At 41.6% G+C, this 14,223-nt stretch overlaps 1 protein-coding gene across 1 annotated transcript in view; it reads left to right on the forward strand.

Annotated features, from left to right (window-relative positions):
- The window catches only part of LOC139628224 (CD82 antigen-like), a 34,233-nt gene extending 20,010 nt beyond the window's left edge, over window positions 1-14,223 (forward strand). Inside the window, exons 4-9 of the mRNA XM_071489686.1 lie at window positions 3,496-3,617; window positions 4,912-4,986; window positions 9,276-9,374; window positions 11,034-11,207; window positions 11,294-11,377; window positions 12,852-14,223. Of these exons, the coding sequence (XP_071345787.1) occupies window positions 3,496-3,617; window positions 4,912-4,986; window positions 9,276-9,374; window positions 11,034-11,207; window positions 11,294-11,377; window positions 12,852-12,929 (632 nt within the window). The 3' untranslated portion in view covers window positions 12,930-14,223. The remainder of the gene's footprint in view (window positions 1-3,495; window positions 3,618-4,911; window positions 4,987-9,275; window positions 9,375-11,033; window positions 11,208-11,293; window positions 11,378-12,851) is intronic.

Below are 14,223 nucleotides of genomic sequence, written 5' to 3' on the forward strand. Positions count from 1 at the left end.
TGTGTGTGTCAGATGTAATGTTTTCGTCCCTGTAAAACCACAAACTGTAGTTTTTACTTCTGTGTTTGTGTATGAAAACACAAACAAGATACAGTTTGAGTTATTGAGCCGTAGAGGTTTTAGCAGCTGTGTCCAGTCTTTATGCTAAGCTAGGCTAACGCAGACTACAGCTCTGACACTGATAATATTAGACTTCTCTCTGCCTCTGAACTCTGAGGTGTAATGATAAAAAGTCTGTAATATTACAGGAGTGAGGCCGACGTGTCTCAGCTTCTTTATGGCTGTGAAATAAAATACAAACACACACTGAAGCAACACAACACAACACAAAGAGGAGGAATCACACAGGAGATCGCACACAGCACATTTAACATTTCAGACCTCTCAAAGAATTAAATCAAAAAATCTAAATACTAAAAAAATTTCAAACTTTTACACAGAAACGATGAGATTTCAGCCGCAGAACAACTTTTACATGTCACAAAAAACACACTTTCACTTTTGTTCTCGGAGCAGAGACGCTCTCCAGACTTTTCCTGCTTTGAAAATTGTGTCTGAGCTGGAGACAGATGGAGTTTATCAGAGCGAGAGAGAACGAGACGAGCAGTGTCAGCGAGACAGAGAGACACAGAGACTGAAATATAGAGACGGACACTGAGCAAGTGTAATGGAGAGACAGCCTGTGTGTGTGTGTGTGTGTGTGTGTGTGTGTGTGTGTGTGTGTGTGTTCGCTCTCTGAACAGCGAGCGTCACTGAGGACATTTGTCCGTCGTCCTCAGCAGGTGTCCTCCCCTCAGACACTGGGCTCTTTCTGCTCCGTCCAGCATCAGCATGCATCACATCAGCCCAGTGCGCTCACCGCCTTACTCATCACCACACACACACACACACACACACACACACACACACACACACACACACACACACACACACACACACACACACACACACAGACCACATCACATCAGCGGCCTGTGCTGGGGGAGGACAGAGAGAGTGAGTGGAGGGATTTCGTCGGGGATGCGGTCATACGACACAGACCACACGGGGCGGAAGGTCAAAGGTCAGCGGACAGTTTAGCTTTGTGTCGTCTCATAAATGAGACGTATTGACGCTCAGTGGGACGGGTGATGCAGCGAGCCCGGGGCCCGTTATGGGCCCACAGATGATCACAGTGGGTTTTGAGGCTGAATCAGTGAGCTGATTGGTGCAGCATGTGAGCGATGAAGTCATCCTGGTGCTGCTCTCACCTGATTGTACGGCTGTGCTGAGTCACAACCAAAACAAGGCCCGCTTCGCTGAGTTAACGGCTGAGAGCGAGGGGCACGGCGGCGGCGGCGACGGCCTTCTCTGTGTAGCCAGGTTTACAAAGTGCACAACACAACACAACATGACACAACACAACATGACACAACATGACACAACACAACATGACACAACACAGCTTCCTCCAGTAATTAAACTCACTGCAGTGAAGTTTATTAATCAACCTGCTGAGTCTGTTTAGTTTTGACCAAACAGGAAGTGATGACGCTTCAGGTTTTACAGCAGCTTTTAACATGTGAGAACTTGTTCATGACACCAAAGCTGAGGAACTGTGTCGTGCTGTGTTGATTTTATGTTGTCATTTTGTGCTCCGCTGATGAGTTTGTTGTCGTTTGTTTTCACTCAGTTTTCCAGCGACATTGAACTGAACTGGTTCTATATCAACATAAAAAGGTTTTAAGGAGTCTGAACTTGAGTTTGGTGAAGACTGCAGAAAAACCTTCACAGGTTTCTTCTTCTTCTTCTTCTTCTTCTTCTTCTTCTGTGTGATAAAGCTGTGTTCAGGAGTTTTCCCTGTGATGAAACAAAGCAGGGGGCTGGTTGCCCTCCAGATTGACGCTGCACACGTGTTCATGTGTGTTAGGGCACACACACACACACACACACACACACACGGAGGCATTCATTTCCTGCGTCACCAGCCCCTCCCCCTCTTCAGCCTAATTTTCCATCTGAAACTCCCCTCGTTTCTCTTTGTCTTGGTTTGGAGCTGCTGCCCTGGCTCGCTGATCCCCGTACCCCCTCCTCCCCACCCCCCCGGGGTAGCCCACGTTTCCTTGAGGCCTGCGGGACTCTGCGAGGGGCCTTCAGTCTTTAAAACGTCTGCACTGGCAGACATCAGGATGCTGACGTGTAGAAAACGTTCCTCTCTTGTTCCACATGTTCACCCCGAAGAAAAGACGGATTCTGAGAATCGACTCCACGTCTCAGATCTGTGACACGACATTTCTCCTTCGGCAAATCTCAGCCTGGGGTTTGAATATGAGCTGAAGCTTTACTTCTGCTTCCTGCAGAACATTAACTGTGATCACTCAGCATGAGAGGAGCACTGCAGCCGCACATTTGTTTCTAATTTCATTCATTTTTGAAGATCGCACGTTTGTCTGGTTTAAGTTTCCACTAGTTTTCAGAGTTCAGATCTCCACACTGCTGAAGAGTCCGTCGCTCAACGCTCTTCTTCATGAGTTTAAACATCATAAATTCTTCTTCTTTTCAGATTTTGTTGCTTGAAGCTTTGCTGTATGAAAAAAAAAAAGATGTGACACAGTGAACTCTCCTCACACTGAATGACTCTGTGTGAATTACATGTAATTTGGTGAAAGGTTGTTGATGGAGATCTGTGTTTAGCTCTGACTCCAAACACAGGACTCAGACAAGGTGAGATGTGGGGTGGGGGGGGGGTCCTCTCTTATGGAGGATGTTGGATGATTTTGCAAAGTGTGATGTGGCAGATGACTCGGTACAGAAAACTGCTTCTTTTATCTCCCCTCACTGGGCCAAGTCCAGAGGAGCTGCTCACAATATAAGTCGGGTCAATCCAGGAGTTTTCTGTCTCAGATGATGTTAGAAATCACTGTTAATGTTAGAGCTGGCAAACATCATAATCAGGATTATTTCCATCAATGTTCAGATCATGATTATTTAACATCATTACTCACTGACTTTGGAAACACTTTTAAAAAGAAAAAAAGCACAAAACATTTTTTAATTTAATGTTTTAGAAAGTCATCAACCCCAGCAGCACATTCTTAATATCTTTATCTTTATTTAAACTCGAGTGTCATTGAGGGCAAGACCCTCATTTACAATGACATCGAGCAAATCCAGATAATAAACAGATACAAGGAAAAAGAGAAACAATCAATTAAAACAAACACATAAATGCAGTTGATAAATAATGTGCAGGAAATCAATTAAGACAGAAGTTAAAAGGTTAGAAATTATAGATTTAAAATGATAAAAAGTTACCAATGCATTAATTATTGAAGTGTTTTGTAGTGAGTGAGCAGATCATAATCAGTGTTAGTGTTTATCAGCGTTTCAAACTGACCTCTGTGGGAAATGCTGTGATATAGGATGTTATTGAATATCAGCCCAGTCCTGTGTCTGTGCAGAATATGTCGGTTGTGACAGCAGGTGGCTCCTGTGCTCTCTGCTCCGTCTCCACAGATAACTCCACCCCTGTGAAGGTGGCCTGCTACATCCTGATTGGAGTCGGAGCTTTCTCTATGCTCATGGGCTTCCTCGGCTGCTTGGGGGCCATTTATGAGATCCGCTGTCTGCTCGGCCTGGTGAGTGACGGTGCTGTGTGTTCACATGGTCAGGTCATGTACACGATGATGATGAAGATGATGAATAACACAGGTGTGGTGCAGGTGGAGGATTAACTGTGGGAATATAATAGTTTGTCCTGAAGGATAAAACTTCGTCTGCTGAAGGACAAATCTCAGATAACATGAACGTTTGAGAGGATCCAGTGGGATTTAATGTTTCATCAGACAAAGAGCTTCAATCAGTGATGTTGGCATCAGTCACCAACACAGATTCAGTTTTAAAGAAAAGGACTTGTGATATGAATCTGGTGCAGCTCCAGTTTCTGCCTCGTGCTGCTGTTTTCTTCATGTTTTAGAAAGGATAGAGAGCTCGTCCTCTACGCTGAGAACACGCTCCAGGCTCTGGTATTAACCTGCATGTCCACAGAAGTTTTCCAGTAAAGACAGTTTTCAGTTTTCTTCAGTCTTGACCTGAAGCACAGTTTGTTTTTCACTCTGTGTCTGGTCGACTGTCGGCAGAAGATCAGCAGAAACTTTGATCCCTTTCAAATCCCAACCTTGACTTTAATCACAACAAAACTCTCATACTGAAACTTTTTCAAGTTTTATTGAAAAAATGTGTAAATAACACGACTGCTGCAGCTCTTACAAATGAATCAGACAAAACAGGAGTTAGATTAGTTTGCTTCAACCTGAAGAAAACAGCTCTGAGGTGTTAAAAACACATGTTCACAGGTGCAGGAATCTCACACACTGAGGATGGACCTCATGATAATGTTCACAGTGAATAATGAGAAGAAACAGGATTATTTCATAGATTATGTGTAATTATTATTAATGAAGAGGAGGTTAATGTACAGAGGGTCACTGTCAGGAGAGGAAATCCAGACAAATGTTTGGGGCGCCCCAAGGTGAAGAGGGGCCCCCCGACGGTCCCTCATTTTTGCACATTTTGCAATGACAACTATAAATCCCCTTAAGCCCATAAAGACCCTATACAGTGCACTGCTGTTGCCCCAACCCCCATGTGGGGCCCTGATGATGTGCGTAGCTGGCGTCCACCCATTTGCCTGCATGTGAGGTGTTCAGGGGACATCTGTAAACTGTAGGGGCCTTCAGGGGGCTTCTTACCCTCCCAGAGTCCAGGATCACCACTGAATGTACATATGAGGCAGTTACATGTTCATGGTGATGGAGGAACACGTCGCTGGGGGCAACAGTGAGGTTGACATTCACAGCAGCAGCATCACTGAGTTTTAATGTTGATCATGTTTCTCACCTGTTGCTTCCTCCTCCTCCTCCTCCTCCTCAGTACTTCACCTGCCTCCTGCTGATCCTCATCGCTCAGATCACAGCCGGCGCCCTCATCTACTTCCAGAAGGATGTGGTGAGTGACATCACTTCCTCTTCATCACTCCTCCATCACGTCTCTGTGGCAACATGCGCCCACAAGCATCATGGGAGTTTCCCCTTTTTGTTCCATGAAGTGACTTAAATACCTGGAATGTGGAGGTTTGCATTGCACCTGTTACTGATGCACCTTCATCCTCTGATTGGTCGATTGTTTGTGTTGTAACGTGTCATCATAAACACAACTATTCTCTGACTAACACACGCTATGAATAGACCCTAATTCTACCGTTCAGTGTGAGTGAAGCACCGTGACGGAGACCAGAGTCTGAGGAGGGGACATGTGCTCCATGTGACGCCAGCACCCTGGCGCCATTTGGTGTCACGGCGCCACCTGGTGTCCAGTGTTTTAAAATGTTTGTTTGATGCATTTTGAGGGAAATATTGTAGTTTTCTAAACTTTAAATTATTCACAAAGTCAAACCACCAGGGTCGAGTTCAGACTCTTCACTGATCGACCTGAGGAGGAGCAGTTCACCACCACGTCTGTTTTATTTTATTTTGAAGGTTTGTTTCTGTCCCACGTCGATAACTGCATTTCCATTTATTCAATATAGTCGCCAGCTTCCTTCAGATATGGGTGTATGACCCATTTTCACTTTCAGAAAGAGCAAGACAGTTTGGAAACAAAGGAATATTCAGCACAAATATCTCAAGATTTATTAATAATTTTCATGTAGTTTGTTCATCTTGGAGGAAAAATTTATTTTATTTAAATTATGAAGGTTTCTGATATGAAAGCATGTTACAGAACTGTGATCCTACTAATTGTTGTAGTAATAATAATAATAATAATAATAATAATAATAATAATATTAATAAAAAAATTAAAAAAAACAGACAAGAGATGAGGCCAAAGCAGAAATAAAAAACGTATCATATGTCAACATTATACAAAAAGATCTGACAATAAGTGAAGAAGCAACATATCAAATATCAGCAAAGGCTTAGAAATTTGTTTTGAGAAGAGATTCAAAGGAAGTTCATGAGCAAATCTTGACGTTGTGGTGATCTCGATTCTTGATTTTAAAATCAAGCTGAAGTCTAATAGGGAGCCGATGAAGGGAGGTTGTACCTGTTTGTTCCAGAAATAAGAGGAACAGCAGCTGAAGACGGTGGATGGAGGGTGGAGGTGTAATGTGTCCGACAACAGCCTCATATTAAATCAATAAACAGCACAGATGAAAACTGTGAAAGCAAAACAAACGTTAACCAAATGTTTTAGTGTTCGGATTAGAGACAACTCACAAGGAGGTGAGGCTCATTTTTTATAGGAACGAGTATTGATTTGTGTAATGAGATACAGTTTCATTAGAACAGTCTGACAGTTTAACTGTTAAAATAATGTAGTTTAAACTGTGTCCAGCAGTTTAATGCAGAGAGGAGCCTCTCACAGAGAAGCAGAAACACTTCCTGTAGATGTTTGCATGTTCCCTCCACTAATTAACCCCAATGCAAAACATCTGTTCCCTCACACAGGACCTCACGCCTCCTCCATGCCCTTTGAAAGTTGTTGTAATTACCAGTTTCTGGCTTGTAAATAGTTTTCACATCAGCATCTAAGTTGGGATCATGACTGATTTTTCTAAAAGCTCTGATATATGTGACTGAAGCTGTTCCCCATGGAGGCTGAGTGAACTGTACCAGACAAAGAACCAGGAAACACATTGTTAAGATTTTTGACTCGACCGCAGCAGCAGGGCCAGGCCTCTTAGAAGTCCCCGACTGACTGACTGACTGACTGACTGATCATATTTCCACCATTGATCAGCCAAATGCCATGTTACTGAGCTGGAGTTTCCCCATTGGTCGGTGCTCTTTTAAAATGATTAGGATTGAACAGGTTTTATTGTGGGATGTTTACAGGCTGAAGTGTTGTAGCACATTTGCATACAAACAACACAGAGACTAGAGTCATCATATTGAAAATATTGCAGTTAAAATAAGCATCAACCTCCAGGGCTGAAACATGAAGCATCAACAGTGAAGAGCTGAGAGCTGCAGTTCCTCTAATGACCACTAGAGTCTGGCTCCAGCAGTGAGTCAGTCCCCACAGACTCCCATGTTCAAATGTCCAACTTTACAGCAGAAACAAACATGTTTACAGCCTGGTACAGAAACTGTTCTGGTCTCTAGAGATCATTTCCTCCTTGATGACACCTGTACAGGCTGAACTTTATAGAACTCACCTGTTTACATTTTATCAAGGACTAAAGTTATGTATAATTGAGGGCGTGGCCACTTTGAGTGACAGGTGGGTGAGTGTTTGCTATGAACCAAAGTTTTAGCTCCACACACGCCCCATCTCTTTACATGTTTTTGGATCAGGTGAGTGTTGGGGGGCGGAGTCAGGCAATGCCAAGATGGTGGCGGAGAAGCAGCTCACTCTGAGCTTCAAAACCACTCACCAGAAACCTGTGGGTGATGTCACAGAGGCTACGTCCATCTTCATTTACAGTGTATGGATATATATTGTATTTTGATGCAGCCCATATATATATTTATTTATTTATTTATTTTTTTTATGTAGGTCATACCACCTACATTCTTGTTAGTAGTAGAACTTGTAGTTCAGCTTTCAACAGAGTGACAGCACCTTTAACTGAGTATAATGCAGCTCTTTATTTGTTCTTTATGTCTGGACTGTGGTGAGACCCAGTGCTGCTGTTTCAGTGTAACACAGTAAAATGGTTTATGGGGGACATGAACTGGGAGACGGACGCCAGCTGGACAGTGACACAGTTTATCTAATGCAGATTTACAACCGTGTGGTCACACACACATGCGCACACACACACACACACACACACACTCTCCATCCATCTCCAAACATAAAAGTATTTGGTGCATTTTTCTCATTTGCTCAATAATAAAAAAAAAAACAGGTCAGAGTGCAGGAAAATCTCAGTGATCCTGGAGACGAACAGGAGTCTGAGTGCACATGTCCTCGCTGATCCAGCTGCATGAAACAGCTGGACAGAATGAAATGCTATAAAAAGCCTGCAGTTCTGCACAGCGCAGGAGGTGCAGGCAGGTCTCTGTTTATTATATCTGAACATTTGGTGGAAGCTCTTGGACCTCGTCTCTGTGCTCTCTGCCAAACAGAGGTTCAAGGAAAACCTCCCCTCCTCCTGCTCTGAGGGGGAAAAACTCTGATATCTGGTTTTCAAATATGCAGCAGTGTGTTCACTGGAGACCTTGACTGTCTCAACACTCAGGTTTGAAGCCTGAAAGATTTAACAACAATTACACACAGACTTCCTGCGTCTGGTCTCCAGTGATTTGTATCAGTTCAACCTGTGTGTGTGTGTGTGTGTGTGTGTGTGTGTGTGTGTGTCGTCCAAAAGCTCTGAAATCTGATTTCAAACATGTGGCTGCTAAATTCTTCATTGTAAGAATTCATGGCTCAGACCAGAGATGTGAAGAAGAAGAGTGATTATACAGAACCGCAGGAGGAACATGGTTCTGACAGAACCCTCCGATATTGTTAAATTATTCAGCAGATTTTTGTGTTTGAGGTTTGAGAAGATTTCTGCCTCTGTAACATCTGTACAGTAAATGTGAAGCTACAGCCAGCAGCTGGTTAGTGTAGGACACAGTTAGCCTGGTTCTGTCCAAGATTAAACTAACAAGATTTAATGTGTTAATTAGTGAGTTTTTAGAAGCACATTTTGTTACCTTTGAACAGAGCCATGCTAACGGTTTCCCCCTGCTTCCATTCTTTATGCAAAGCTAGGCTAACTATGCTAAAATAAGATAACTTTCTCTTGGGGAGAAATGTATTGCCCAAAATGTCAAACTGTTACTTCGAGTCCAGGGCGGTAAAAGGTACCGAACACAGCAAATCAAATCAACTCAAATTTATATAATGAGAATAAATATGTTTAGAGCTGAGATTTAAATTTATGCCTCCTCCTGCTGCTGCTGATATCAAAAATGAGTTCAGACCAAACTCACTGCCCATTTTTGTCCTTTTTTTTGTCCATAGATTTTGATGCACACATGTTTTTGTGGCTTTATTTTATTTTATTTTTCTTATTTGTTCCCAAAAGATATTAATGAATGTGACAGACGCTGCACTAATAGATTTAAAAAGCAAAAGAAGACACACGTTCAGTCTGATGACATGGGAACAGAAGCTGAAACACAAAATACAAACTGAATCAAACTATAAACAGCATATAACAAATAGAAAAGCAGCTATTTGCTCCACATCTTCACTTCACGTGTTCAGTTTTACTAACACCTTCACATTTTTTCTTTCAGCTGAACGACGAGATGTCCAAGATCGTAACCAAGGTGCTGGACAGCTACCCCGGGAACAACTCCACCACCGAGCAGGCCTGGGACTTCATCCAGAGGAATGTGAGTTGGAATCACTGACCTGAGATCAGGCTGTTTAAAGCTTATCTGTTAAAATGCAAACTGCAGATACAGACATGAACGACACGTCTCACACTGAAGAGTTCCTGTCAGTGAAATCTCTCAGCTTTTTGTTTATATTTGGCTGCTGAAAGCTCATTTCCACTTTCCCACTTAACTTTTAGCTGTTTCCAACAGAGATGAACATGTTAGAACTAGAGCTGTCAATCAGTTAAAAAGAAATTATCTAATTAATCACACATTTTCAAATGAATTAATTGTGATTAATTCCCTCTAAAGACTAAAGCTTCTTCTAGGGCATATTTAAATGTTAAATAAATCACCATAATGAGGGTGTATATTACAAACACCACTGTTTAATAGCATCTTAACACAAAACTACACAGAACTATGAAAACTCAGGCTCATAAAGTGCAACTTGATTTCAAAATCAAGGCTCAACTGAGATAATCACCATCTTGTTTGCACCACGATAAACCGTGTTAACAACAAAAACTATGATCTGTGTTGTGCCTGAGAAAGTGTCCATAGAAACAAAAAACTACCAGGTTTCCATCGGATGTTTTGAATTAAGGTGAAATTGTAACGACGAATTGATCTTGTGAAAACTAAATTCGGTTTTGAAAATTGTGCAATTTACTTTGTTTTCAAAATAGTTTCGTCGAGCAGCTTTTTAAATTAAATTTTCCACCGAACCGCTCGTCTCCATCTTCAGCTACCTCGTCTCTGGCTGCAGGGATGAGCGTTCATTTATTTTAACATGTTAAGTATTTTGAAATTTTGACAGCCCTAGTTTTAATATTTAGCTCTCTGTTTATTCTGCCTTGATTCAAGTGAAGGACATTTACTTCTACGAATTTCTTGAAACATGTTGTTTTAAGCTGGAAAAAGACTGAAATCATAAAACTACACTGGAAAATTTTATCTTTATTACAAGAAAACTTGGATACGAGAGAAAAAATTTCAGGATTTTTGCAGCTCATAGTCTCAGACTTTTCTTTTTTGTTTTTTTTTTGTAAATTGATATTTTATTCTTTGAAATGTTGGGCAGGTTCCTCAGATGCTCAGAGTTACAGCTGAGTGCAGAAGTTTGGGTTAAATTACATGATTTTTGATTTGTGACGTGAACAGAAGTAAATCAACCCCTGCAGCAAACAGACTGAAGCTTTTCTTCAAACACTGATGCTCTGAAAAATGTATCAGTAATTGTGCCATGTGCAGAAATTTGAGCACCCCACTAAATCAATACTTAAAGAGCCTGCCGTCTGTTTTTGAAGTTGATGAAATAAAAATATTTAAAGAAAGGCTGATTTTAATGTCTTTTTGCAGCAGGGGTTGATATTATTCTGTTCACTGCAAATATCAACAAAACGTGTAATTGGACCAAACTATATATTCGTGTGCGTCACAGTGGGCTGTGGCGATCCGTCGGTCAGAAACCTGATGAAGACGCTTCCTGCCAAACTCTCAATCTCCATCTGTCAGGAAAACTGATGCAGAGCCCAAAGTCCAGTCTTTCAGCTTCCAAAGTCAACCATGGAAGTTATATTCCTGGGCTGTTTCCGACAGCGCCTCTGATCTTGTTCTCCTCTGGTTGATTTGCATTGACCTCACTGCTGATTCTCTGTAAACCGTCTGCAGATGGAGTGCTGTGGCTGGACCGGCCGTGTGGACTGGAGTGGGAACATGGTCATCGTCAACAGCTCTCAGCTGCTGTTTCCCTGCTCCTGCCAGAACATCTCGCTCGCCACCGGGAACTTCTCCGACAGCGGATTCTGTGAGGCGCAGACGCCCGACTGGCCCGTCTACGATGTGGTAAACAGCACTTCCTGTTGTTCTCACCTGTTCACTCTCCTCTGGCTGCGTTCGTCCTTCATTTGCTCTGTTTGTGTTTTAATCAGGGCTGTGCTGCCAGTGTGGAGGGCTGGCTCCTCACCAACATCGGGGTGGTGCTGGGAATCTGCCTCGGAGTGGCTCTTATTGAGGTACAGCAGCATTATCGTTCTTTAACCTGGTGCTTCTGTCGCAACTGTGGTAAATTATATTTAAAGGTTCATGTTTTACTCTTCTTCTGTGGTTTATCTGAAGTGTTGATCTCCATCAGAAGATATATTTGTGGTTTTAAGAACCAAAAACCATCTCAGTGTAGTTTTACATCTCCTCTCTCAGGCTTCTCTCTGGAGCTCTAGTAACAACAGGTCAGTCAGCCAATCAGAAGAGAGGATCTGAGCCTCTCTTCTGATTGGCTGACTGTTTTCTGAGCGATCAAACTAAAATATAGCAGGTTTCAGGTAAACACTCAGAGAAACCAAATCCTGAAAGGTTGGAGGTTGGGTCCAGGTGGGCGGGGCTTGGGGCGTGGCTGAGAGCGGTGACTGCTTTGTTGTGACATCACAAAGTTCCAGAAGTCCTGACGGCTGGTTTTAAGGCTCAGTTTCTGAATACAGGCTGTGTGCATTTCTCTGTGGACTGAGGCTTTGATCCTTTCACAGTATTAATATAGAACCTAGACCTGCTTTATAATCACAAACACATGGACATCTACCTGTAGAGTCACAGTTTCAGCACATTTAGCTTCTGTGATGTGATGTATTTCCAAGAGAAAGTAAAAACTTTCAGGAATTTGATTTAATCACTTAAACTCTGAGGAGAGCCACAGATCAGGAGGTGGAGAAAATAAAGCTAAAGAGAATTTTAATGATCAAAATACTTTGTTGATTTATAATTTTGTTTTTTATACCAAACATTGGCAGAACATTTTACACAGAGGCTGTGGATAAGAGTTGGAAAATCCACACAAACTTATTTTTCTCAGTTGTGAAGCGTTGGTGTAATCTTGGACTCAGCTGAACTTTAACAGCGACGTCAGATCTGCCTTCTACCATCTTAAAAACATATCAAGGATCAGAGGATTCATGTCCAGGCAGGACTCAGAGAAACTGATCCCTGCTTTCACTTCCAGCAGGTCAGGTTACTGTAACCGTCTTCTCCCAGGTCACCAGGAAAAAAACAGCTTCAGCTCATTCAGAGAGTCCACAGTCCTCAGGTCTCTGCACTGGCACAGTTTAAACCCACTGCTGCTCGTCCATAAATCTCTGAGTGGCTGAGGATCAAAATACATGTGACTGTGTTTTACATCTGAAGCCTCTCAGGTCGTCAGGTAGAGGTCTGCAGACTCTTCCCACAGAGCAAACTAAACATGGAAGTTCACCACACAGCAGTCTTAAATTTCATTTTTAAATCCTGAATATTTTCTCTTTCCTCCTGTGGGCATGAAGTAGGAAGTTCACTGACTAATGTGTCAATTTTAGCAGAAACGTATTCTTTTTTTAATTTTGTATATCGATCCTTCAGTTTCTGGGTGGAGGCCTGGACAGATTGTGGTCATTCTGATTCTCTGTGCTGTCGTTTTTTTTGCTTCTTTGAGATAATTTAGCATCCACCTCTTTTGTTTTACAGCTGCTGGGGATGATCTTGTCCATCTGCCTGTGCAGGAACATCCACACGGAGGATTACACCAAAGTGCCAAAGTACTAAAGCTCGACGGAGGAAGTTACAAGGTTGAACTGCAGATGCACAGAAAGAAAGAGGGAGTCAAAAATAATGAATTTTCCAGCGTATATCTCGTGAAACGTTTTGTCCAAATGTAAAATAATGTGTTTGCTTTATATTTTGTTGGAGTTTTTCTCCATCTTTGTTTTGTCAGTCCAGTTTCTTTGGAGCACTTTAGAGACTTTTTAGTTTTGAACTTTGTATCAGAGGATGATGCTGAGGGGAATCAGAGGAAGTTGGTGAAGTACGAAGTGATGGATGAGGAGAAAGTGAAATGTGAGCTACAGGTTGCTTCCCTGCTCGTACACGCTCTCAAGCTCAGATTGGTGTCGCTGGTTTCCATATTGTCTGTTTCTCTGTAAATTATCCCTTCATGGTTTTAGTTTCCCTAAAAAATCTGAAGAGAAATCACGTTTGTCTGTAAAGACAGAAACAAAGCTAAGTTTTTTGGGGTTTTTTGAGATTCTGCAGGACATCTGATTTGGACAACTGGAAAATCCACCTGGTGGTTTGTGTCTTTCTGTTTTTTATTTTAATACACCAGCGTTTGAGTTTTTGTGAAATGTTTTTAGTACTTTGTATATAATTTTAGTCATTATTTGTGTGACTTTGAATCCAAAAAAATATATATTACAATTGTTTAGCAGCTGGTTTCTCCCTGAAATTTTTTAAAGTTGGTTGTTTTCGTATTTTCTTAATTTTGAATTGTCAGGATTTTGTTCTAGAAATAATAGAAATAATGAATTACTAAAGAGGAACATTTATGGTACTTGTTTTCTGAAAGTGTCACTCTCAGTTTACAACAACAAAAATAAGACTTTTTTTTTTTTTTTTTAAGAAAGCTTTAAGTTCATGTACAAGCCCATATTCTACCATAACCTGAAGAGTGAACTGTTTATTTTTAACCACTTTTGGAGGATGTGAAAAGTTGAAATTACACAACAGATTACTTTGGAGCAGAAGAAATATTTTGGGAGGGTTGGGGGGGGGATCCATCTTAAAAATGAAATTTGTTTATATGGAAAAATCATTTTAAATTCATCTATGTACAATTTTAACATTCAGCCAAGATGTTGTGTTTTTATAATGTACAAATCCACTATCCTGTTTTCTGTTTATGTACAGTCTGTATGAAAAACATTCCAATAACCTTATAAAAAGAGAGAGGGTACGTCTGTTTATAACTAGATGGACTTGTGGTACTGTAGCTAGCTGGATTAGTATGTGTGTACTTACATCATTCATTCTCTTTCATTTTGCCAATAAACTGATTACAGAA

Source organism: Trachinotus anak, unplaced genomic scaffold, assembly GCF_046630095.1.
Source record: "Trachinotus anak isolate AG129_WGS33_773 ecotype Australia unplaced genomic scaffold, CSIRO_AGI_Tana_v1 ptg000011l, whole genome shotgun sequence".
Taxonomy (NCBI): Eukaryota; Metazoa; Chordata; class Actinopteri; order Carangiformes; family Carangidae; genus Trachinotus; species Trachinotus anak.